Below are 25,395 nucleotides of genomic sequence, written 5' to 3'. Positions count from 1 at the left end.
CACGGGAGTCGGAGCAGCGCCCGCCGAGCAGGAAGCTCCGCTCTCCCAGGCCCTCCCGCCGCCTCACCCGGTCGGGGGCAGGCCGGGCAGCCCGGTCAGTCCCGCACTTGTGCCGCCGCCACTCCCGCGCTGCCCTCGCCCGCGGAGGGATGGGGCCGACGGGGACAGCCACCCTCGCCAGCGGCCGGTGCTCACCTCGTCCCCGAGGCCTGAGAGTGCGACTGTCCCGGGGGCGGTCCCACGCCGCCCTCCCGGCGGTGGAGGCAGGAGGGCGGTAGCGGCGGGCACTAGGGCAAGCGGAATCGCCTCATCAGCCGGCGCCGTCATGTGATGGGAGGGCTCGGCGACGTCGTAGGGAGCGCCGCCGCCTCCCTTCCATCCTTCCCACCCTCTTTCCATCCCTCTCTGCCCGCCGCCGTCCCCGCCGCAGGCGCTGCCGGGGCAGGGTGAGCGCGCTGGGCCGGGCGGGCACCGGCGGGAGCCGCTGAGGGAGCGAGGCCGCCTGGTTGCAAACCGTGAGTTCGGCGGTGGCGGAGCGGGACGGGACGGGACGGGACCGGACCGGACCGGACCGACTGGGGTTTGGAGCCCGTCCGGCCGTAGCCGGTCTGGGGCCCGCTGTGGAGCAGAGCCTGCGACGGCACTGGGGACCTGGGAGGGCTCCGGGCGCTCGTCCTGGGTCAGAACTGTTTTGGGAGAGCTCAGTGTCATCTTAAGTTTATCGCAGCGGTTCGGAAGGTTTTTGGTGAAAAGTCAAGCCCGGTCAAAACTTCCCATAAATGTTTCTGAAGCACAGGCGCTTGTTTTTGGTGCTGCACGCAGTAACCCCTAGGAAACGTGTTGAATGAATAAAACTGACCAGGAAGTGCAACGACAGCGTGGAAGCTCGTCCTTCAGAAAAAAAAAAAAAAAAAAAAAAAGAACGGACCTATGTCGTTTCTATTTGCTATGAAAGTTTTCCTTATTGTTAAATGCGATTATAGTCACTTTGGTTGTATTTTCAAAGTGGCTCTTAAAAACACGTTTTCTGAAGTGGTTTTGTTTTTCTTGCACCCGTCTCTTTGTGTGGTCACAACTGCTTCCGTATTTGTGACTGTCATTCTTCAATAGTGTTCTTCAACTTTCTTGTTATAAAAGATCACACTTCCCCTGCCTGCTCACACAGGTCACTTCTCAAATGTAGTGTATTTGCTGAAAATGAATTCAGTGCATTTCTTTCATTTTACAAAGTTGTGGATAATTTAGATTTCATAAATTGAGAGATTGGAGAGTATGCTTAAGCATCCACAAATTAAAATATCAAAAACATGAGTACAAACCAGTCTAAATGTGTGCACGTTTGTTTTTACAGGTTATTAATGGCGCAGTTAGTTTCTTCATCAAGCTTTCTGCTTCCAGTAACCTGAAGAGTAAGGATTATAATCAGATTGCAGGACTTCTGCTGCTCTGTCACATGCAGCTCCACAATGGTGGATTTTCTGGCTGAAAACAATCTCTGTGGTCAGGCAATTCTTCGGATTGTTTCCTGTGGAAATGCCATCACTGCAGAACTTCTGAGGCTTTCCGAATTTATTCCTGGTGTTTTCAGGCTAAAGGATAAGGCTGATCAACAGAAGTATGGGGATATCATATTTGATTTCAGTTATTTTAAGGTAAATCCTTTTATTGTTAAACTTCTCCTTAAAGCACTGCTGTCCCACGTGAGGATGCTTCGGGTAGTGAAACAGTCATTCCTGACTGTTGTGTTTATTAATACTACATCTTCCACAATGTGTGATGAGTCATCTGGCCTGTGAACTTTGATAGATACCGATTATGTAAAACGTGAGTATTGGATTCTGGGGTGCTAACAGTAGTAGTAGTAATAATAGTAGTAATAGTAGTAGTAATTCCTGCAGGACCACTAATTTATACTTCCACCAGCAGGTTCTGAGCCTGCGTGGTTGGCTCTTGAGCAGTGCCGTGGGCAGTATGCCCATCTTTCTTCTGTTAATCTGTAGTTTATTCTTTGCAGCCATGAAAACTGCTTTCTGTTTTCCTGTCTGACAGTGCTGTGATTGTTTTTTCACTGGACTTGTCACGTGCACTGAATAAACAAATAAATAAGTCAAGGAGAGGTATCCATGGAAAGCCCTTATTTCCCTTTCAAAATTAAGCTTGCAGTACCAGGTTCCCTCTGTCATTTTCCAGTATGATTAAAAAGGAACTACAGAGACTATCTAAATCTGATTTTATTTGGATTGTACAATGCAAGAGATGGCAATAATAAAACAAGGGAGGGACTTCTAAAATTTAATTCAATTTTATTGTAGTAAGAGTTGTAAATTTCAGGCACTAACTGTGAGCCTTGGATACTGAAAATCCTGAGCACAAATGATTTCACAGTTACCTTTAGATCTAAGTGCTTGGTAGAAATCTTTTTTTTTACACAAATAACTTAAAAATTTTAAAGCAGATGGCTGTAATTGGTGAGAAATACAATAATCCTTAAAGCTGTAGTATTTTTGAATGCTAAGAAAGCATAACAGTGTGCTGTTTTTCAAAGTTAAAAAGCAAAAAAATCCGTAGAAGTCATACTTATAAAGCACAGATTAGGGAGCTTACAGATATTTTTACTGCGAATGCACTTTTTCTGTATTCACGATTCTTAGACTTACTTAAAGAGGAGAGATTTGAGATTTTAAAAGACTGTTTGCTTTGTGCATTTGCGCTTCATAGGCAGTCTAGGGCCTGGTTTTATCCTTTGTTTTATGTAGGTATTTTGCACAAAAAGAGAAGCAGAAGGCCATTTATAAAAACTCAGAAATTGTCAGCTTTTGAAAAACAGGTATTTTCAATTCAATGTTAATGATACTTTCAATTAAACTGTAGCAATATTTTCATTTAGATGGTGTTGATAAGACCAAATGGTGGTTATGAGAAATACAACAGTGGTAAAGTGTTAGAAAAGTTGTACTATTGCTTTAAGGAAGTCAAGTTCTTCATCCCAAGTCTATTTCCCCCATGATTGTTAATGACAAAGTTTCTGCATTAATTCAGGGGACAAGTGCTGAGCTAGATGCAGAGTCTGTGGAAAAAACAGGTGTAATATTTTCAAGCAGTTTGAATGTATGAGAAGGTACTAAGCTTTGTGCACATTCAGTGTTACGGTTTCTACCTGACAAATTAATCAGATGAAATGTGTAAAGGAAAAAATTCCATCAGGGAGATAGTTAGCACTACAAAAAGCACCCAATGCCTTCAGATGTATTGGGGCTTTACTGGAAGCATTGGCCATTCTTTTCCATTGGTTACATTGGATAAATCATATTTTAAATTATTGCAGATCGTAACAGTGTGTAAAACTCAACTTTATGGAATCAATTTTTAGCCATAAAGTAGGTTGGAAAGCTGCAGATCCTTGTTTTGGTAAGAAATGTTAATTCTGGTTTGCGCACAGGTTGTTGTACATGATATGTGTCCTACTGAAGAGAAGTTGAGTAGAGATTGAAGCCAAGTACTGTCTCTAAAGATGAGTTTCTTTTTTCAGGGGCCTGAGACATGTGAAGGCAAACTGGAAGCCAAGCCTGAGTTACTGGATTTAGATGAAGAATTTCGTGAAAACAACATTGAAATTTTGACGAGGTTTTATTTAGCTTTTCAGAGTGTACATAAATACATTGTAGATTTAAACAGGTATGGTATTTTAAATACGTATGGATTTTCGAAGACGAGATTGCTGGTATTTGTATTATTGATGAAAAGCTTTTTCTGTAGAGACCCACTGTTGAAGCATATTCATGTGCACCAGGAAACCTGGATTGCTGGAGTGAACACTAACTTTTACTCCAACAGTTCCCTACCAGCTTCATATATGACTTGAAAACATTTTACCTCTCTACCTCATTTCCTCAATTGCAAACTTGAGTAAGTTTTTCTTTATCTTGGAGATTGTCCTGAAGATTTTTTTTTAATAAAAGGATAATCCATATTATTAAGCTAATTTGTTTGTGGTCTTGCAAAACAGAATATCATATAAGGTTCTTTTTTCTTCCATTGGCATTATTTTCCTGAACTTAATTTTTCGGTGGAGTTGCCATATTGTCAAGTTCACTGCTCTGACCTGTGAAAAACAGAATGAAAGGTTCATGAAATTCTCTAACAAAAAGTTCCTGAAAATCTTAAACATGAGAATTGGTTCTATTATTGATGTTATATTAAAAGATTAAATGCTTGATATTACTTATTAACAAGTAATGTTACTGGAAAATCCTTTAATAGGAATGAATCTCATGTTACTTAAGGTGAACATACTCTATTTCTAGCTCTACCTTCCAAACTAAGGTGGAGATCAGTTTATGGTGTTCCCAGGAGATAATTTGAGGCAACTTGAAAATATTACAGTTTTACTAAATTACTGTATGGCAGCCTTCCCAGGCTGTTATCCATCCATGACAAGATAAAGAGGATGAGCTGTAAGCTACCAGGTATCTGTCAGTGTCTTTAAAGTTACACCATCAGGATACGGAAGGAGACTTTTGCCAACTGGTTGGCACTAGCTAGGGATTTCAGTCTCATTTTATAGTACAGTCTCTCTTCTTCTTTGTCTGAAAAACTCCATGCTGCTTGTACTAGGGAAATGTTCAGATGCATCTATGGACTTTTGAGAGAAAATTGAACAATTGAGTTCTGAGGGTATACGGTTTGAGAGCAAAACAGTCAATGACCAAACTTTTTGTCATGATCCTAGATACTTAGATGACCTCAATGAAGGAATTTACATTCAGCAAACATTAGAAACAGTCCTCCTTAATGAAGATGGAAAACAGCTTCTAGTAAGTATTGGCTAGTTTTGTAATAGTAGAAAACTAACCCACTCAGTAAGTGCTAAACTAGACAAAAATTTAAGTTTACCAAACACATGGAAGTGCTGTGACTCACTTCAAGGAGGAAAAAGAGCAAAAATCCTCAGCCTGCCATTTTTCATGTTGTGTTGACTATGTAGTTGACATTGGGTTAGTTTGCCAATACGTGTTTTTCTTTAAATGTTGCTACAAAATCATGTTTATGTGATTTTCTTTCTTCATTCTTTCTCTTTCCAAACAGTGTGAAGCCCTGTATTTATATGGGGTCATGCTACTGGTCATTGACCAGAAGATTGAAGGAGAAGTCAGAGAAAGAATGTTGGTTTCCTACTACAGATACAGGTAGTGGATATAGGTGTGCAGAAGCACTCCAGGCTGAGAAGATACAACATGCAGTATATTCAGTAACCTAGGTTATTCAATTAAGATAAATGGAAATATTGTCACCTTTTTCTGACTTTATACGGATAATTGAGCAGAGCTCTCTGAATATCCTAAGAACTTCTTGCTTTAGCTGTGTTTGCAGATTCAGCTGCAAAATGAGCACCAGGTTTTTCATTCTGTTACAACAGACATTTTAAGTCCACAAGTAAACTTTCAGCTAAAGCTTTTAGGCTGCAAGTGCCAGCTATGAAAGTGTCACAAGTTCCCAAATGTGCAAGGAAACTTTCTGAAAAGTCCTGGCTATCTAGGTGACAAAGTATTGCAAGTCAGACTTCTTGTAGTTACAGTGCTTGATTAGGTACAATCAGTTACAAGTTTTACAGGCTAGGTTGACAGCATCAGGGTATAACAGCTGGGGTCTTAAAGGGTATCAGTGTAAATCATTCCACACATATAAAATGCTGCTTTGACTATGTTTATGCCTCCCTGTATATAATGAGAGATTCTTTAATTCTGGAATGCAGAAGTGAATTGACAAGGGGAATTCAGAAATGGTGAGGAAAAAAAAATGAAAATTAAAAAAAAAAAAGGAACTAATTCCTCTCTGAGTATAAAGCTCCTTTCTGTTCCTGAGTTCAATTTTCTGTTTGCGTTTTGTCTGCTTATCTGGAATTTCAGTATGGACATTTATCAGTGTCCTGTAACATGATGACCATTATATTAAAGGAATAAATAACCAAAAATCTCCTAGACTTTAGTATTTGTTAATTTTCTTGTGAGTAGGGTGTGGTTACAAGGGGTAGGAAAAAAGGAAATTATTAGGTCGTATAGCTCATACTGTTGTTCCTCTTTTTTTGTAAAACAGTGCAGCCCGATCCTCTGCTGATTCCAATTTAGATGATATTTGTAAATTGCTTCGAAGCACTGGATACTCGAGCCAACCTGGAGCTAAAAGACCTCCAAACTACCCCGAGAGTTACTTCAGCAGGGTTCCCATTAGTGAAACATTCATTAGCATGGTTATTGGCCGCTTACGGTCAGATGACATTTACAACCAGGTAAGTAACTCTGAGATGAAAGAGGGCTCTAAAGGGGAATGTCAAAATGATTCTCAGGGTAATTACTTAATCATGAAGCTCTGAAAAAAATAAATGATAGAGGTTGTAAGGACTCTTGAGATCAGCTAGTCCAACCCCCTGGCACAAGCAGGGTCAGTTGGAGCAGGTTGTGCTGGGCTTCATCCTGTTGGATTTGGAGTATCTCCAGAGGTACAAACCACAGAACCTCTCTGGGCAATTTGCTGCAAGTGCTTGGGCGGCCTTGCAGTAAAAACCAACATTTTTGATTAATGTCTTATGATTGGCCATGTCTTATTGACATGTCTTATTTGACTCATTTATGGCATGGTAAAATCTTATTGTAACCTGTTAAGTAACAGATATCTACAAAGTCAACTTTTACATTCTGGAAATGCATCTGGTAAATATGCTGCATGTGTAAGCATGTCCAGCTTATCTAAATATGCTTGTTGCCTCATTGTATCTATACACTGCACTCTGTAATGTGGCCCGTGATATTTTCAGGGGATTTAGGATGCGCTGTATTATGTTCAGCTTTGTTTTGTTACTTTTTTCTAGGTTTCAGCGTATCCATTACCAGAACACCGCAGCACCGCTCTGGCTACACAGGCTGCTATGCTCTATGTGATACTGTATTTTGACGCTTCTATTCTTCACACTCAACAAGCAAAAATGAGAGAGATAGTGGATAAATACTTCCCAGATAATTGGGTAAAAATTAATTCTGTTTTAAAACTGTTCCCTGGTTTTAATGTTATAGGAACAATTTAAATTATTGTTACAGTATGTGTTATGGAAAAATAATAATAACCTAAAACTAGAAGAGATTCTTCTCCGTGGAAATTTTACTTTGTTCAGAGTGAAGCAGTCCAAGTCAAACGCTCTGGATAAGCATGGAAGGCTGTCCTTTGAAAGTGTGATTTATCATCTTAAGTGCTTTAATCAACTACACTCTAATACCATCAAGATAAAGTGAGTGCCAGAAAAATGTGTGATGAAAGGCATTTTAGGCATCTTCTAGTTCAGCCTTCACCTCAAAGCAGGGCTGACTTCAAAGCTAAATCAGGCTGCTCAGGCCTTGCCCAGTTAGTTTTGGAAATATCTAACATGAAGACTCTGCAGCCTCTGTGGACACCTGTGGCTGTGCTTTATCACTGCCATGGTGAAGAATTTTTTCCTTCTGTACCACTGGAATTTCCCTTGTTATAGCTGTGCAACATTTGTGGCTGTTGCTTCTTGTCTTTTCACTGTGCACCTCTGAGATGGGTTTGGCTCTGTCCTAGTCATAACTTCCCTTTAGGTAGTGGAAGACCACAGTCAGATCCCTTGGTCATCTTTCTTCCAGCTTAAGCAAACCCCACTCTTAACATACTAGGTCCCCACAAGTGTGTTAGGGGCCTCCTGTTCACTTCATTCCAGTTTGTATATGCCTGTCTCATACTGAGGAGCCCAAATCTGGACCCATTACACTCAATGAGACCTCATGAGAGCTGAATAGAAGGAAGATTCACTTCCCTCAGTCTGCTGGCTGCAGTCTGGCATAGCCCAGTGTCTGATTACTCTTTGTTGTCATAAGGCTGCATGTCTGATTCATGTTTGGTTTTTCCAGCAGGACACCTAGGTCCTTTTCTGCGGAATTGTGACATTCCCCAGATTGTGATCAGTGTCCAGATTTTGTTGTTGCAAGGGTTTGGGTTTGTCCCAAGTACAGGACTTTGTATTTGTCGTTTCTGACCCTCATGTGGTTTCAGCTTGTGAATTCTACCAGCATGTCAAGAATGCTGTAGAGGACAGTCTTGCTCCCCAACAAATCATCCCACACTGATGTTATTTGAAAACTTGTTTAAGGATTAACTCTCTGCTATTGTCCAAATAACTTAGAAGCTAAAGCTGTCGCTACGTGTGATTCTATAGACTTTTTCAGATGTAGTGATTAAAATGGAACTACTACATGTTTCAGTACTGAGTTTTAGGATTTCCATTCAGAATCACTAGTCTGCAAAAACCTGCTACTGAAATAGGCTGGCATATAAGAATAGAGTCCCTAGGTCGTCTATATCAAAGGGAATCAGACTTAACAAAGAAACTGTATATTAATTTGTGTATCTCTGTTGGTGCCAAGTTGTATTCTGCTGTATCATAAGTGGAACAGTGAAGCAGGGAGGGAGGAAACTGCAAGAGCTGGCTATTTCAGTAGACATTAGAATCGCTGTTTCTGGAGAACTACAAGCTTATTTTTAGAAATGAGAACTTGACATTGTGAATTTTTGATCATGCCAGCATTTTTATTAAGTTGAGTTCATAGTACAGTTTGATATTTTTAGACAACGCCTATCTTCTTGTGGTCAGGTGTGGATGAGTTAGCTGCATCAAATATGAAATACTCGACTCCTAGGCTGATTTCAAATTATTCTTAGCAGTTGAAGTGTAGCCTTTTGAGGATCTACAGGAAATAATGAGCTTCACTTCAACAATATGAGAGAGATCTTCATATCAGCAGACCTGGGTCCCATTTGCCTTTACTTGACACTGCCAGAAGAGCTCAAAGGCTGACAGTGTTCCCCTCGATGTGATCATGCCTGGATCAAGGAATATTGGAGCATCAGTGTGACAAAGCTCATAATCCCACAGCTCTGTACATCCTTCATCTGTCAGTAAACCAAGTCTTCCATTTTTAATCAATTATCTTACAAATAAGATAATTGTTACTTAATCACAATTCTATATTTTTAATCATGCTTAAACTTGTGCTAGGGGTCTGAAATCAGTTTCTCTTTGCTCCTTAAAAATCACACTATGTAGTCATAATTTCTGTGTCACTGTGAAAGATGCATTACAATTCGATTTGGTCCTTTGGGCATCCTAATATTAAGATTAATTCATTTGATTTTTCCCGCCCTATCATAGTTTTTTTCCCCAGTTGCTTGTATCAATCTTCTTCAGAGCATCATGGAAATGAAAAATAAGTCATAAGTTCATGGAAAAAAACCCAGAGTATCATATATAGTGATTGAACGAACTGTCATCTTGTTTTCAGAACTGTGCTTCTAATTAATTGTGTGTCTTTTATTTCAAAGTCTTCTTCTTGATTTCCAAAGGTGGTACACCAAAAAGTACCACTACCAAAAAAGTTCAGTTATCTCTTATTTATACCCACAGCATATCCCTTTCTGTCATATTGTTAAATGAAAACTTTGTATTTTTCTTAATAATAACATAAATGCAACTTCTTGTTTTCTGCTTCCAATTTTAGGTCATTAGCATTTACATGGGAATCACTGTAAATCTGGCAGAAGCATGGGAACCCTACAAAGCTGCTAAAACTGCCCTCAACTACACACTGGATCTTTCAAATGTCAAAGAGCAGGTACATAAGCCACCATTAAGTATTTTAGCAAGATGCAAGATGTGTGGGCATCTGAAGTATATTATATGACATCAATAATGCATGGGTCTTTTCTTCTTGCATACAGTATCTGTACTGTATTGTCTGGCAAATTTCGGGAATATGAGTAGAAATTTTTCCTTCATCTTTAGGGAAGAAGTTCACCAAGTGGAACTGACATTTAATTCATAATAAGTATCTCCATTCTGTGATAGATTTTTGTTGTTGTTCTTTCCCATTAGGCAATAAAATATTAGTGCCACTTTTTAGGAATAATTCCTAGAGAGTACATAAGTGAATATATAGAAAGGCTGCAAGTCTGCATTTTTGAAACATTATACTTCCTATGTAGGCTCTTTGCTTTAAAGTTTATCTTGCATCCTTTGTCATGCAGTTGCAGTGTATAATATTGCCTACTAGTAATGATAGTAATTTTTATAGAACTTTTGATCTGTGTGCCCTCTAAGCTCTAGGGAATACGGTGTATTCTATTTGAGGCAAGGATTTTACTGATGCAGGCTTTGTGTGTTTTAAGGCCAGCAGATACGCTGCAGTCACCGAGCGAGTGCACACACAGGTGCAGCAGTTCCTCAAGGAGGGCTGTCTGAGGGAAGAGCTGGTGCTGGACAACATTCCCAAGCTGCTGAATTGCCTGCGAGACTGCAACGTGGCAATCCGCTGGCTGATGCTGCACACTGCAGACACAAGTAAGACTTCATGCTACTCTCACTGCTGAGTGTAGGAGGACTGTCAGTCCTCCTCTACTGGGGCTTCATTTTGGGGCCTGAGGGAAGTTCAGTTCTGCTGCTGTTGAAGTCAGCAGTTTCCTCTACTGTTTGCAGGAAATTGTTGAGCTGTTGTTTTGCAAATAGTCTCCTAAAGCCTTGTCTGAAACAGCACATGCATTTCCTCAGTTCTTGTGAGCCAAACACAGGTATAAGAATTAGTAGAAGTCACTATCTTGTTGAATAGTATTCCTCAGAAAAACATAATTCTGAAAGTTTTACCTAGCTCCAAAAAGAAAGCAGTAGCCACCTTCTTAAAATCTTAATAATTAACAGGTTGAAACTAAGGTTTTTGTTATGTTGAATTGAAATTCAAATGAAACTGTTGAGTAATGTCTCTGATGTGAGTTTGGGTGTGTGAACTGACTTATTTAGCCATTCCCCTGTTCGAATGTTTGTGCCGTCTTTGAGGCTTCTTGATATGCGGGAGGGCTTCTGTTACACCTCCATTCACTTTACTAATGGTTTTAGAAATACTGATCTCTGGGCTTCTCAGTCAGATGGACTAAATTCACATTTAGTTTCAGAAGCCTGCAGAAGTTTTGAGGCTGAAGCAACACAGAGACCTTAATTATATCCTATTATAAGGAGGGGTTGTTCCATGTAAATGGAAGACAAGTAGGGATGTACATATCAGAGCAAAATGTTTTTGCCTTCAAGCTATTAAAAAAAGAATGTATTTACAAAGATTGAAAAGCTTGGCCAAATTCTGTGTAACAGTGGGGAAATGTTGTCTTTCCATTTTCAGCTTGTGATCCAAATAACAAACGTCTCCGCCAGATAAAGGATCAAATTTTAACAGACTCAAGGTACAATTCCAGGATCCTTTTCCAGCTTCTTCTGGATACAGCTCAGTTTGAATTCATTTTAAAAGAGGTAATGTGCTGCTGACCAGAGTCTTCTAAGATCACTAAGCTGAAAAAGTCACTGGATGTTTTTATAAGTGACTAAAAATCAAAAAATCTGCATTGTTCTGTTCTATAAAATTCAGTAAGCTTCTGTCACTGTAAGTCCATGACACGATCTGCATTTCTTAATATTTTTAATTTTGTTTTTAATATTCTGGCTAGATCTTGAAGTAATGTAGTAATCACTAAGTCAGTTCCATCTGTTTTCAGTATTATTTCACCTATTGTGATATGCCTCCTTGCCAGCTTTGTAAACCACATGATTTGGGTTTCAATAGATGTTCAAGCAGATGCTGTCAGAAAAACAAGCTAAATGGGAGAACTATAAAAAAGAGGGATCTGAAAGGATGACTGAGCTTGCTGATGTCTTCTCAGGAGTTAAACCTCTTACTAGAGTGGAGAAAAACGGTAATTATTAAAAACTGTACTGTGGGGAGGAAAAAAGTGATTTCAATTTATATTTCTAAAGTGTTACCAAAAGAAAATACATGAATCTAATAGTGATAATATAAAAACAATTTTCATGTCCCTCAGCTGCCAAAGAGGTCTCTTTAACTCTTGTCTTGTTTAGGTTTTCATCACATATTCCATATGCAAGCAATATTTAGGTACCTAATATTTAGATGGCCCTATTTTTAAAAGTATTTTTCATTCCTTTATTTGGATATGCCAGCTGAAACTATAAAATGCCAGTTCACTTTTCTATGTATAATGGAGTTCACGTTACCATGTTCCGTGTATAAAGGAGTGAGAAGATCATGCCCATTAAATTTAGGGGTGCTTTAACCTCTTCCCTTATTCTTTCCCTGGTTGTAACCTGGATTTGAATTGTATCAGCATCTTTTCAAACCTTCTCTCACTTCTCTACACTGAATGGTATTCTCTGAGTTCTCCAAGGACTTAAAAATCAAATCTGTACTTCTTTTCAAATTCCTTGCTCTTGTTTTTGAAACTTTTTTTTTCTTGAATTGGCATAAAAATAAGATTTTTTTAATGCCCATTCATGTTGGTAGGTGTTTTTAATGTTGTGTGTGAAATTTACCCGAGCATTTGCCACTTTACAAGTGTACATGTTGAAAGACTAGAAATGTACCAGTGAAATAACAACTTGTAAAAATAATCTCCTACATGTATAGCCTGTTTGTTTCTTTTGACTAGCAAGTTCCCTGTATTTTTGCTGCCTATCATACATGCAGAGGTTTCAATAAATTTTTCTTACTCTTTCATAGAAAATCTCCAAGCTTGGTTCAGAGAAATCTCCAAGCAAATAATGTCTCTGAACTACGAGGATTCCACTGCAGCAGGTAGAAAAACTGTGCAGCTAATACAGGCTTTGGAAGAGGTATGGCAAAGACATTTTGAGATATATGACCTTGTCCTTCTGGAACAACAGCATTTTTTTGCACATGCACTGACTTCTAATAGCAGATATACGAGACAGATCTGCATTTTATATTGGATATTTGCAGTTACATATCTATAGTAAGCAGAAGTTTCATATAGACCTTGGTATTGTAAAATAAGGGATATAGTATGAAAGGTCATGCCCCCTGTACCTGAGGGTTTGTAGGTTTTCTCAAAGAAATTAATCCAGTATTTAACTTTATTTGGCAACATTACTCATTTTTTAGAAATTCTGAAAATAAATTCATTTGAAGCTAGAAAGGGTGATTTGAAAGGCAAAATAAAAATATCTGTATTTTTTCTATTCTATTTCTTCTATTTCCAGGATATAAAAGAGTACTCAGAATGATGTTTCACAGTACACCTCCTTGAGTAACTTTTTGAAATTTATTTTTAATACACTCCATAACAGGCCAGGATTTAAGTGTCTTACTGCTGCTAACATCCTAAAGTAATGTGTCAATTTACTGATTCTGTTTGTATTGCTGCCCTTAAGATAAATAGAAAACAACAAAAAAAAATAATCCCTTTATAGGTTTTGTTTGTTTGTTTTTTAAAATACAGGTCCAAGAGTTTCACCAGCTGGAAAGTAACCTGCAAGTTTGCCAGTTTCTTGCTGACACCCGCAAATTTCTCCATCAGATGATCCGAACTATCAACATTAAAGAAGAGGTCTTGATCACCATTCAGATAGTTGGTGATCTTTCTTATGCTTGGCAATTAATTGACAGGTATGTTAGCAGGATCTTTTTCTTCCAGTCAGTCACCATTTGCAAAACTTGTGGGAAATAACATGCATAAATGTTATTAAGACTATAAACTTTACAATTTAAAACAGTCTTGAAGCTCAATTCTGTGAATTATTTAGTATACTGAACTCGCATCAGCTTGAATAGGAATTAACATCCATCCTTCTCAGGTTGTTAACTGCAGGTGAAGTGATAGTGTAACTTCTCATTGTCTATCCTGTTCTAACTACAACAGCTTTGTTAACCTCCTGTCTCCAGCCTTTAGTCTCATTAAGTGTTCTCCAAAATATGGAGTTCATTTTTCAACCAAAAACAAACAAGGAAAGACTAATGCTCAAGAACTCTGTTTCCATGGTGGGATTTTGCTGAGCTGCTACTTCATTACCATGGTGTTAACACTCTCTGATGCCTCTTCTTTTGTCCCACCTACCCTTATCATATAGGGTTTTTCTAACCAGTATCTCTTCAGACCAAAATCCTCCTTCAGTGAAGTCTGTCAGTGATCTCCTGATCTCTGTTTCCACATTACACTGGTGCTGTTGACATACAATTAAACAGTTGAAAATAAGAGTTTCAGGGGAAGAAGCTGATTTGTTTTGTTTGTTTCCTACCCCAGCTTTACGTCTATTATGCAGGACAGCATAAGAGTCAGTCCATCTATGGTAACTAAACTCAGAGCCACTTTCCTAAAGGTAAGTATGAACAACAGTGAATGTACTTGAACACTGCAGGTCAATCCAAGCAGTTTGTTAAAAAGGCCTTAAGGCTCTGAAATCACAGAAGAATCAAGACTTCCTTTTACCAGCATTTTCTATGCCCAGGTTTTTTTAGACAGTATTGAATTAGCTCAAGGTTCATTTTAAGGAAAATAAAACCAAGTTATGCATGGGGTTTTTTATGCAACAATTATATTGCTGCTGTTAGGTAAATAAGTCTTATCATCCAGCCTCCACTCATTACAGCTATTTTCTGGAGACTTTGGTGCAGAGATGGGATCCTCTGCATATGAATCAGAACAGGCTGAAGGAATTTAAAAAGTTATGTTGGCTGTGCCTGTTGTCATCTTGAAGCTCTGGCATCAAATGAAAATATTTTCTGTAGAAATAAGAATGGGAATTAGCATGAGTGAGAATGTAAAATTACAACTGAAATATCCCATGCAGTTGTTAAGAGTTTAACAATCTTACAGAAGGTAGCCTTATGTACTGTTGGAGTTTTTGACCTTTAACAATTTTTTTTTCTCTTGGAAAGCCTGATACAGCACTGCTCCATAGGAAGAATCCAGTACTTTGGGTTGTAGGATAAGAACCTGAGCAAGAGAATTCAAGCATATAATTTACATCAGAAAAAACACAATGGAGTTAAAATGTTAACTTTATTTGTAGCTTGCTTCTGCTCTTGATTTGCCACTTCTCCGTATCAATCAAGCGAACAGTCCCGACCTTCTCAGTGTGTCCCAGTATTACTCTGGCGAGTTGGTTTCCTATGTGAGAAAGGTGGGTGCTTAAAAGGCGTAATTGCCTTTTTCTCTAATTACCTTTTCTTAATTGAGGATTATTTTTTTAATGAGAATATACTGACTGTGTGTGTCTCTTCTGTCATTTACAAAGGTTCTACAGATAATTCCAGAAAGCATGTTTACATCTCTTCTCAAAATCATAAAGCTTCAGACTCACGATATTATTGAAGTGCCTACTCGCCTTGATAAGGATAAGCTACGAGATTATGCTCAGCTTGGACCACGATATGAGGTGCCGTTTAAACAGGAAATTCTGAAAAAGCAAACCTTATAGGTGGCAAACTTTAACCTAAGTTTAAATCTATACAGCTCCATAGAGTTATACTTTAACAGTGAAGTTGGATTTGTTGGCTAAAAGTTAACATTTACTGGTGTTGTTGTGAGCATACTTAGGTTTCATGAGGACAGATGAGTAACTTCTGCGCTTCTGTTTGTAGAAGTTTAAACTTCTGATCTTGTAGAGAAGGGGAGGAAAACCAAATAAATTTATAAAGGAGCATGAAGATATTTTTATTTATTGGAGGGGATGGAGCCCTGAAAACCTGAGTCTGAAATGAAGCCCTCCACATTTGGCCATTCTTGTTCCAAGTGGAGAAGGTTAAAGACTGAATAAGCCAGCAGGGTTAAGCTTTTTGCTGCCCTCAAATGAGGAGAGGATGGAGGCACATTGATGTGATCAGATAAAGCTGCTGTTGCTCATTTTGTCTGTGGTTGTTTTGCTGTACTGTTACCAGTCTGGAAGAGTGAGCAGACATTAAAATTGCTACGGTTTATTATCAGTAGAGGAAGATGAGACACAAAACCTGAGTAGATCAGTAAGTCTTTCTCACAAAGAATCTGATAATCACTTAAGATGCCAGCTTTTCTCTGGAGATTTTGCTGAAGTGCTCACTTGTTAGGTGTTTTCTGCGAACAAGCTGTGATTTCTGATTAAGCTGATGTTCAGACCTGAACATTACATTTGGACTCCCCCATGAGACTTTGTGAAGTCAGTCTGGTTTGTGGGTAGGAGTGGAGGAGGAGGCAGTGTTCAGTAATGTTTTATTTTGAGGAGGTAAAGGGAAAACACGTTTTACTAAAGCTTTTCACTTCTGATTTCTGTTGAACTGTAGGTCTGAACTGTTTTCTCTATTCTGTATTGTAATCATCTGAAAGGCAAAAGACTGGCTTGTCTGAACTCTGAGCATAAGGATAATAATAATTGTACAATTTAAAGTGAATGTGCTACTGTATTACATCAGTGGAAATACTGAGGTGGACTCATTGTGGCAGCAGGCTTTATTATGGAATAACTACTGTGAGCTGTTGTCTCCAGCCTGCTCAAAGGTATCAGCTGAGAGTTTTGTCCATGATGTTTTGTGCACACAAGACATAGCTGGTCTTCCCTTCCATAATCCCTCTGAAGCCTCTGAGAGGTACCTCTTCTTTCCTACTGCTAGCACACTTATCTGACTAAAAGAAAGGTAATTATTTTACTATAAGTAAATCCAGAACAGTATCTAAAGTTGAAAGTGTATCAGTGCAAATTACTTTAATCTAAAACAGGAAGCTACCACTGGGAAACATGGATGCCTTTTTAGAGAAATTATTTACATCTATTGAATCACTTCAATGAATTGTGTTTTTCTATTACAGGTTGCCAAGCTAACCCATGCAATTTCAATCTTCACTGAAGGTATTCTCATGATGAAAACGACTTTAGTTGGTATCATCAAGGTAATGATCCATTATTTCAATAGGAAAAAGTCGTGGGGTGGCAATTAGCACTTTAGCACAATATGTGAGACCTTGAGGAAAGATAAGAAAATATAAGTTTGCATACAAATTTTCAAACAGTGATGCCTAAATTGGCAGACAGATAAGAACTGTATTTTTTAAAGGTTCTTAAGAAACCACAGTCCCAGTTCTAAATAGATTCATCCACCATAGTTGGTGTTCTCTGGGGGTTTTTCCTGCTGGAAAGCTTTTCTGAAGAGCTGTTTCTTCCATTGGTATAAACTGCCCTGCCTACATTGAGGCTACGTTTATACATCTTGGAGAACCAGAAGGAAGTATTCTTGAAGATACACTCCCTAATGCATACTGGCTTAGAATTGTACAACATTCTCAGTGGATCGTGAACAAAGGTTGAATATAGGAACTACAAACCTTTGCCATTCCACTTAAAGAAATCATTTATTCTGTAGCAGAAGTGTGTGAATTTTTATTCTTTGGACAAGTTCTGATGGTTAAGTGTATCTGTTAACAGTGCTTCCTATTTATCAAAAGTATTTAATATCTTTCTTGGTACAAAATAAATCCTTTATATTTTTTATACCTTTCTGACTTTAAGGGAAAGATGTTTCTTCTACTTAGGTGGACCCAAAACAGTTACTAGAGGATGGAATAAGGAAGGAGCTGGTAAAACGGGTGGCCCTGGCTCTTCACAGAGGCCTCATCTTTAACCCTAGAGCCAAGGTGTGTAAGAATTTTATTTGGTTTTAATTTTTTATGTATCTTGGGTGTGTAGGGACCTCTTTTATTATAACGCCTTTTAGAAAATAATTTGTGCTTTTCTGTGCAGATTTCCTTATTGTAAAAAAGTATACATTTTGAATTTTGGAAGGTTATTTGGAGTGCCTTATTTGATGTTCAAATAAGTTTTGTTTGTTTGTCTTTTAACATAAAATTAAGAAACATATTTTTGTTCTGTTCCAAACAGTCCTGTCAATTCCGAATTCACGGTTCTGCCTTTGTCTGTGATGACTGACAGGTCACATAAGCCAAGTAAACATAGATAGGCAATGATAAATACGAGTGACTCCTTGTTTTGATCCTGTCCAGACTGTTGAATCTCCCAGATCAATCAATACTATGACTGAAGGCAAAAATAAATACTAGAAGTGGGGGGAAAAAATATTTAGTAAGAATTACTTCAGATACCAAATGTTGATAAATGTCTCAGTGCTTTTCAGATCTGGCTGGACCATGGTAAAATGCTCTAGAGGTTGTTCTGTAAGGGTATTTAGAAGCCTTTTACATTTTCTTTGAATTCTACCTGTTCACAGTTTTGGTTTTATCTTTTTGTTGTTCTTTATCTCCAGCCAAGTGAACTTATGCCCAAACTGAAAGAAATGGCAGCTACAATGGATGGGTTCCATCGATCATTTGAATATATCCAGGATTACGTCAACATATATGGTTTAAAAATTTGGCAGGAGGAAGTGTCTCGTATTATTAACTACAACGTGGAACAGGAGTGCAATAACTTCTTAAGAACAAAGGTGCTACTCAGACCCAAAAACAACAAAAAACTTGATAAATGTCTTTATATTTGGCTGTTAGAGCCTGTGACTGATGGAGTATATGTACCCATTGTTCCTACCATTGTGACTTCGACTGAATGTGCTAACTACTGTGTAAAACATCTGCCGCCAGCTTATTCTGAAATATTTCAGCATCCTCCCCGCATTAGTTGTACATAAGAAGAGAAAAGCACCCCAACCAGAATATTTTAATATCCTTTTGTAATAAGATTCATTCTTCTCTTTGCTTTATTCTGTTTTTATAGTGTTCTGCTATGTGTGATTTACAATATTGTGTTACAGTGTACTCCTTTTAAATCAAACAAAAGGAAAATTTATAAGCTAATTAAAAAGTTGCAAGGAGCACTGCAAATTACTCTAAAACTTATTTTTCAGATTCAAGACTGGCAAAGTATGTACCAGTCTACTCATATTCCTATACCAAAATTCACACCTGTGGATGAATCCGTAACATTTATTGGTCGGCTTTGCAGAGAAATCCTGAGGATCACAGACCCAAAGTAAGTACTGTGTGTCACAAGCACCATGCACTGGATAGCTCCAATTCCACCATACACAAACCAAAATACGAGAGATAGTTTTTCCTTAGCTGTCATATCTTTATATAAAACCAGATATACCCAGTCCATCCTGTACATTTTAAATATTAGTGTAGAAAAGTTGTGATTTTAGTCTAAGAAGGAAAACAGTGTTAAACAAGTGGAGGAGACAGAAATCGGGGAAGGGTGACAGAGCTGTGGTGGAGAGAGGAATAACTAAACATCACCTGAGATACTTGGAGAATCTTTCTCATCTGTCTGATAAAGGTAACTCATTACTGAGAGTATCACAGGAACTGTCTGCAGCTTATTCTGAAGTAGTTGTTTGCTTATTTTTTCCTCAGAATCACGTGTTACATTGACCAGATGAATACCTGGTATGATACCAAAACTCACCAAGAAGTAACCAATAGTCGTCTCTTCTCAGAGATCCAAGATACTTTGGGTATCTTTGGTCTCAATGGCTTAGACAGGCTGCTGTGTTTCATGATTGTGAAGGAGCTGCAGGTAATTTTTAAACTTAAGTTTCTCTAGGCTACAATGCTTTTATTGTTTAATAATTTTTAATAAAATAAAAAAAATGTTAATTACTGAAATGGTAAACTGAAATCAAAACTATTTGAAAACTGGGTGTTCAGCCCCAAAAGTAAAAATTTCAGTTACAAATAAAATCAGGAAAGTTGGTGCCCATAAGTAAATGGTGCTGTGTAATTCCAGGTTGTGTGTTATGGGATGCTTTCTGAAGGTGTACACAGTGTGTGTACTTAAAAGTTGATCTCAGGTCAACTTCTATTTTTCTGACTAGACATCAACAAAGACTAGATTGAGTCTACCATGGTATAAGTAAGGTGTCAATTCTATGTAATGGCTGGTTCCCTAATGCCTCTATGTGAAACCAAGTTGTTTTGTTTCCTGAGAAGAACCTAGTTCTAGCCTGGTGAAAGATTTTAAGGAAAATAAGTACCAATGAAGACAGTTCTTCCTGAAAAATTGAATTAATAGTTGTCCATAGTAGGTATTAGATACTGACAAGGGGGATCTTTTAATTGTCCTAACATCGATTAGCATAACTCCAAAAAATGAAACTACAGAATTCCTCAACTCTTCATCTATGGAAATAGTCTTTTCCTGCTGTTAAAAAATGTGACTCCTGTGCCATCAAAATTAATCAGAGTGCATGTGTGATAATTTTACTTATTACTTCTTTCTTTTATTAGAATTTCCTCAGTATGTTTCAGAAAAACATATTGCGTGACAGGGCAGTACAGGATACCTTAAAAGCACTTATGAATGCCGTCAGTCCCCTCAAAGGAATCATAGGTACGTGCTTACTGGTTAAGATGGAAGAAAGCAATTGTCTTTGTACACTTGCATTTATTTCTCTTCTTACTTGTTCTTTTTTTAATGCCTCACCCTTCTTCTTTTCTCAGCAAATTCAAACAAGGTTTATTCCACAGCAATTGCAAAAACACAGAAGATCTGGACAGCTTATTTGGACTCCATAATGAAGGTGGGTTCATGTGATTTACTGTTACTCAGAATTCACTCGAGGCTCTTTGGTTATACTGGCCCCTCAGTTCAGGAGGGACAGGGACGTGCTGGAGCATGTCCAGAGAAGGGCAGCACAGCTGGTGCAGGGTCTAGAGGGTTAAGTCCTGTGAAGAGCAGCTGAGGGGGCTGGGGGTGTTTAGTCTGGAGTAGAGGAGGCTCAGGGGGGACCTTACAACTCTCTACAACTCCCTGGAGGGAGACTGTAGCCAGGTGGGGGTTGGCCTCTTCTCCCAGGCAGCCAGTGACAGGACAAGAGGACATGGCCTCAAACTGTGCCAGGGGAGGTTCAGGTTGGACATCAGGAGGAATTTCTTTATAGAAAAGTTTGTTAAGCATTGAAACAGGCTGCCCAGGGAAGTGTGGAGTCACTGTCCCTGGAGGTGTTTAAGGACAGACTGGACATGGCACTCAGTGCCAAGGTGGTGGTCAGTCATTGGTTGGACTCAGTGATCTCAGAGGTCTTTTCTTAATGATTCTGTGATTCTGTGATACTTTATTCTGTTTATTTTACAGTGTTGTATTATACTGACTTGGAATTGTGTAGCATCACAAGTGAAGCAGGCCTCGGTTTGCAAGAGCTCCTGAGCCTCATTTGTGTGAGCACCTCACACTCCACAAAGTGCTTAGCACTGACTTTCATAAGAAATAGCTCACCAAAACCAGAGTCTGGCACTAGAGATCTGATCTGGGCAGGCTAAGTTAGTGTTCAGTATCAGGAACTATTGAGACTCCTCACAGTGCCTTGTGACCATGATATCCCCAAGGATAAAGTTTGGAGCAGTAGCATTTCCCAGACTTGCCTTGTTCCCACAGAAGGCGTTGTACTGTGCTGAAGATTTAAACAATTTGTCCCATTAACTTGGCTCTTTATGTTGTCTCTGTAATGATATATTGGGACCAGCATTTTTCAGAGTGCTGTGAATGTTGGTTTGTTACTGGAGTGAAGAGTAACGACCAGGGAAGGGGAAGGTTGATTACAATGAGCCTCTGATGTTTTTCCCTCCTGCCATGCTGACCTTAAGATTTACAGAGAGGTGGGAACCAGAGTACAGGCATTGTCACCAGTGTAAAAAAAGTAACAGGGATTTTATACCTGTTAACCCTTTTTGTGCCCTTTTCACATGGCCTGTACCTGCTACCCGGAACTGTGTGTAAACCTCAAGCACTGTGACTTACATCTCTGCTCTGAGTGCACTGTGCAGCTGGGGTCAGTCTTTGACTTCATTCTTCCTTCATTGCATTCAGTTTAACACACCACCCTTTTTGTATTTGTTTCAACAGGTTGGTCAGATGCAGATTTTAAGACGACAGATTACCAATGAATTAAATTATTCCTGCAGGTTTGACTCCAAGCATTTGGCTGCTGCTTTGGAAAATCTCAATAAGTAAGAAGCAAAATGTGCTGAAGAGCTGCATGTATGACTGTGATGTAATTGTTATCAGCTCAGCAACCCTTAAAATCTAAATTACAGCAAAATGTGGAGTCTGATTGCATGGAGGTTTTTGTTGATCGGTATTTGACTTTTAACCCAAGAAAAACATTAAAAATAAATACTTGGCAAGTAATTAGTTTAAACATGCAGTTTCTAATAGCATTTGGTTATATCTGGTTTTGAAGTCATATTAGATGAGAAGAAGAAACAGAATATGTGTTGTTCTGATTTTGAATCAAATACAATGTTTGTAAAAACATACTCCAGAAAAGGTGTTTTACTCTTGATTGTAACCATTTACAGGTTTTGTATCTCTGAAATTTTTACATTAATAAGACGTGTGGCATCATGTAAGGCTTATTTGGGGATAATTAAAAAAATTATTTAATATAATAAATGTATTTTCCTTTTAGAGCAATACTGGCTGACATTGAAGCACATTATCAGAACCCATCATTACCTTATCCTAAAGAAGACAACACTCTTCTGTATGAAATCACAGCTTATCTGGAAGCTGCTGGCATTCACAATCCATTAAATAAGGTCAGGCATACATTCTGGTGCTTGGTGCAGTTTGCTTTTTTCTATTTTTTTATTAACTGAGGGAAAAAAATGTAGAAGTCCTGTACTACTCTTTTTTTTTATTTCCCTTCAGATCTACATAACAACAAAACGTCTGCCATATTTTCCCACCGTCAACTTCCTATTCCTCATTTCCCAGTTTCCCAAACTTCAGTACAACAGAAATTTAGGTAATGTGTAAGTTGCTGTTTGTCTGCATCTAATTAAAACCTATGTGAAGTTATGTGTAGAGAAGATAGTAAAATTACCTGCATAGAAAATACAGAGTTCCTAACTTTAGTCCATCACGTTCAGACAGTTTTGTTACACTATTTAGGCCAAATGCAATGAGGTAGGAAACAGAATCCAAACCCCTGTGTTTCTCATTCTATCCTGTGCCTCAGTTAGTATCATTAAGCCATTTGCCATGAAAGACATGTAGTTGTTACATTAGGTTTGAATTTTCTTTTGTGGGCAAGCAGAAGGAGAGACAGAGCAAAAAAATCATGAAAAGTATATTACATAAGTTAGTCTGTGCTATAAGAATATGTTCTGTTTTATAAACCTGTGTTGTTTTGGGGTTTTTTCTGTGCAGGAGTGCTGTGCAAGCGGCCAGCTGATCAAATTGACTGGCTTCCTTTGGTTCTGGGGCTCCTTACTCTGTTGAAACAGTTTCACTCAAGATACACAGAACAGTTTCTGGCTCTGATTGGTCAGTTTATTCGTTCAACGATGGAGCAGTGCACAAGGTATCCATGTTTTACTTTTTACCCAAGTATCACCTGTAGTAGTATTATCACTGCTTTGTCAGGTTGTTTTTTCTAGCTGAGTATCAGTGACATTGGCAGTCTTTCAGTACTTGAAGGGACCTTATAAAAAAGATGGAGAGAGTCTCTTTATGTGGGCTGACAGGGACAGGAAAAGGGAAAATGATTTTAAGCTAAAAGAGGGGAGATTGAGATTAATGTTAGGAGGAAATTCTTTCCCGTGAGGGTGGTGAGGCACTGGAACAGGTTTCACAGAGAAATTGTGGATGCTCCATGCCTGGAGGTGTTCAAGGCCAAGTTGGATGGGGCCATGAACACCCTGATCCAGTGGAAATTGTCCCTGCCCATGGCAGGGGCATTGGAACTAGATGATCTTTAAAGTCCCAAACTATTCTATGATTGCATTACACAATAACAACAATATATTTTACTAAATACAAGATTAAAACACTGTTTCTATTTGTAATGGAATCACATGGCACCTAGTAGAAATGGTGGTGTTATTTGAAGGCTGGCATTTTCAGGTAATTTAATCCAAGTAACTAGTCAATTAGTAAGAGTGTGATCTCCATGGTGATTTAATTTTAGCCAGAAGATCCCAGAAATGCCTGCTGATGTAGTAGGTGCCCTCATGTTCCTGGAAGATTACATTCGCTACACCAAGTTGCCAAGAAAGGTAAGAAAGAATTCCATGTCTCTAAATATGCCCCTAAACATCCCAACCATTTTCCCTGGAAAAAAGAACAGGGAATGTGTGGTTCCATTCTACTACAGCCAATGAAGGGATCTGGCCAGGGAGACACTGGCCGCACCTTCCATTTGTACTACACTGGAGCCAACATAATAAATAACAGGTCAGGGCCCTGCTGATGCAGAAGCAGCCCTGATTCATAGAGATCAGTCCCATTACCACAGGAATAAATAGATGAATACTAATAAAGGATTTCAGCTTTGTGCCAATTTCAAACAAGTCTGTTAAATTTAATCTTCAGTGTACATTGCTGGGGGCTGTTGGGAAGGAAAGAAATAAAACAGAAGTTCCAAGATGTTTCCAAGTAATACTAAACTTAACAGTATTTAAAACACAGGGAAAAAAGCTAATTAACAAGTCTAAATTTTGGTGAAACATTGTATCCAGTCTTCCCTTCACTTCTGCCAAAGCCTGATTTCCCAGGCAGCTTCCTTGTCTCACATGCAAGGGAAGTGCTAAAAGTCTGTGCTTGTAGAGAGACTTTATTTCAGGTTTAAATACAACTACATTTGAAGATGATCTATTATTTATACATAGTATTAAAAATAAGTCATAATCCTGTTTGCTATATATAGGCTGTACCTCAGTGGTCCTTGAAGAAGCCATTTCCCAACTAATACTGACAAGAGAGTGAGATTCTTCCAGTCTCCTCTTCCCAGCCCACAGTACAGTGTGGTAGGAGGTCCCTGTGTCAGTCCTGCCCCTGTAGCTGCTGCCTGTCCAGCTCCCACTCCAGCCTGGTGCTGTGTGGAGACACAGCAGAGAGGGCAGCAGCATTCCTCCAGTCCTGCACAGTCCTGTGCTCCTGGCACCTCATCACAGCCCAGGCTGTGCTGTTCCTTCCTTGCTCTGTGCACATCCAGGAACACATCCAGGAGCACATCCTCATGCCAGGGTGCCTCAGGTCAATAGTATGTGTGCTTGAGTCATAGATCAGATATGCTTGTTAATGGATGAATGGACAACAAATGGATAATGCAAATGCCTAACTGTGCCTTCCTGTGTCCCTCAGGTTGTTGAAGCACACGTGCCAAGCTTCATTTTTGATGAATTCAGAACTGTTCTATGAATATGGAGAAGGATCAAGGCTTTTCTCCAAACCTGAAATGAGGAGTTGGGGCCTGAGGATGAGGCAACTACAGCTGTTCAGAACTGTGTCTTTTCTGTGCTTCAAGGCAGTGCCTACAGCTGTCTGTGAAATGTAACCATCAGCACTAGTCTATATAACCCTTGTTTAAATCTTGGCATGATACGCAGCGTCTCCTCTAAACAGCATACATTTTGTACTGAACATTATAAATGCTGCATGTAATTGTTTATGTATAAATCATTTAGGTTTTTTGTTCTGAAGAACTATTTGTGGAAGTTTGACTTTTGTATCAGAAATGAATAATGAAACTGGAAATAAAGGTGTTGGATAGTTTGCGAGGA

General features: G+C 38.8%; 2 protein-coding genes across 3 annotated transcripts in view; one reads left to right on the top strand and one right to left on the bottom strand.

Annotated features, from left to right (window-relative positions):
* Nucleotides 1–399, bottom strand: part of NSMCE2 (NSE2 (MMS21) homolog, SMC5-SMC6 complex SUMO ligase) — a 131,800-nt gene extending 131,401 nt beyond the window's left edge. Inside the window, exon 1 of the mRNA XM_048286897.1 lies at nt 196–399. Within this exon, the coding sequence (XP_048142854.1) occupies nt 196–399 (204 nt within the window). The remainder of the gene's footprint in view (nt 1–195) is intronic.
* WASHC5 (WASH complex subunit 5) lies at nt 358–25,395 on the top strand. Of its 2 annotated transcripts, XM_048286894.1 has the most exons (29): nt 358–515; nt 1,352–1,652; nt 3,530–3,675; nt 4,730–4,814; nt 5,086–5,186; nt 6,094–6,286; nt 6,866–7,018; nt 9,561–9,674; nt 10,228–10,399; nt 11,226–11,353; nt 11,664–11,793; nt 12,615–12,727; nt 13,354–13,520; nt 14,155–14,230; nt 14,924–15,034; nt 15,149–15,289; nt 16,693–16,773; nt 17,413–17,514; nt 18,141–18,320; nt 18,738–18,862; nt 19,246–19,408; nt 20,119–20,221; nt 20,332–20,411; nt 21,734–21,837; nt 22,299–22,428; nt 22,541–22,637; nt 23,042–23,195; nt 23,802–23,889; nt 24,977–25,395. In XM_048286894.1, the coding sequence occupies exons 2-29, from the start codon at nt 1,467–1,469 to the stop codon at nt 25,031–25,033; spliced, it is 3,480 nt and encodes a 1,159-aa protein (XP_048142851.1). In that variant the 5' UTR covers nt 358–515; nt 1,352–1,466; the 3' UTR covers nt 25,034–25,395. The 2 variants fall into 2 exon arrangements, with proteins under 2 accessions (XP_048142851.1, XP_048142852.1); XM_048286895.1 differs by lacking the exons at nt 358–515; nt 1,352–1,652; nt 3,530–3,675 and adding an exon at nt 3,705–3,906.

The sequence above is a fragment of the Corvus hawaiiensis genome, chromosome 26 (assembly GCF_020740725.1).
Source record: "Corvus hawaiiensis isolate bCorHaw1 chromosome 26, bCorHaw1.pri.cur, whole genome shotgun sequence".
Classification (NCBI taxonomy): Eukaryota; Metazoa; Chordata; class Aves; order Passeriformes; family Corvidae; genus Corvus; species Corvus hawaiiensis.
This window is presented reverse-complemented; position numbering and strand designations above follow the sequence as displayed.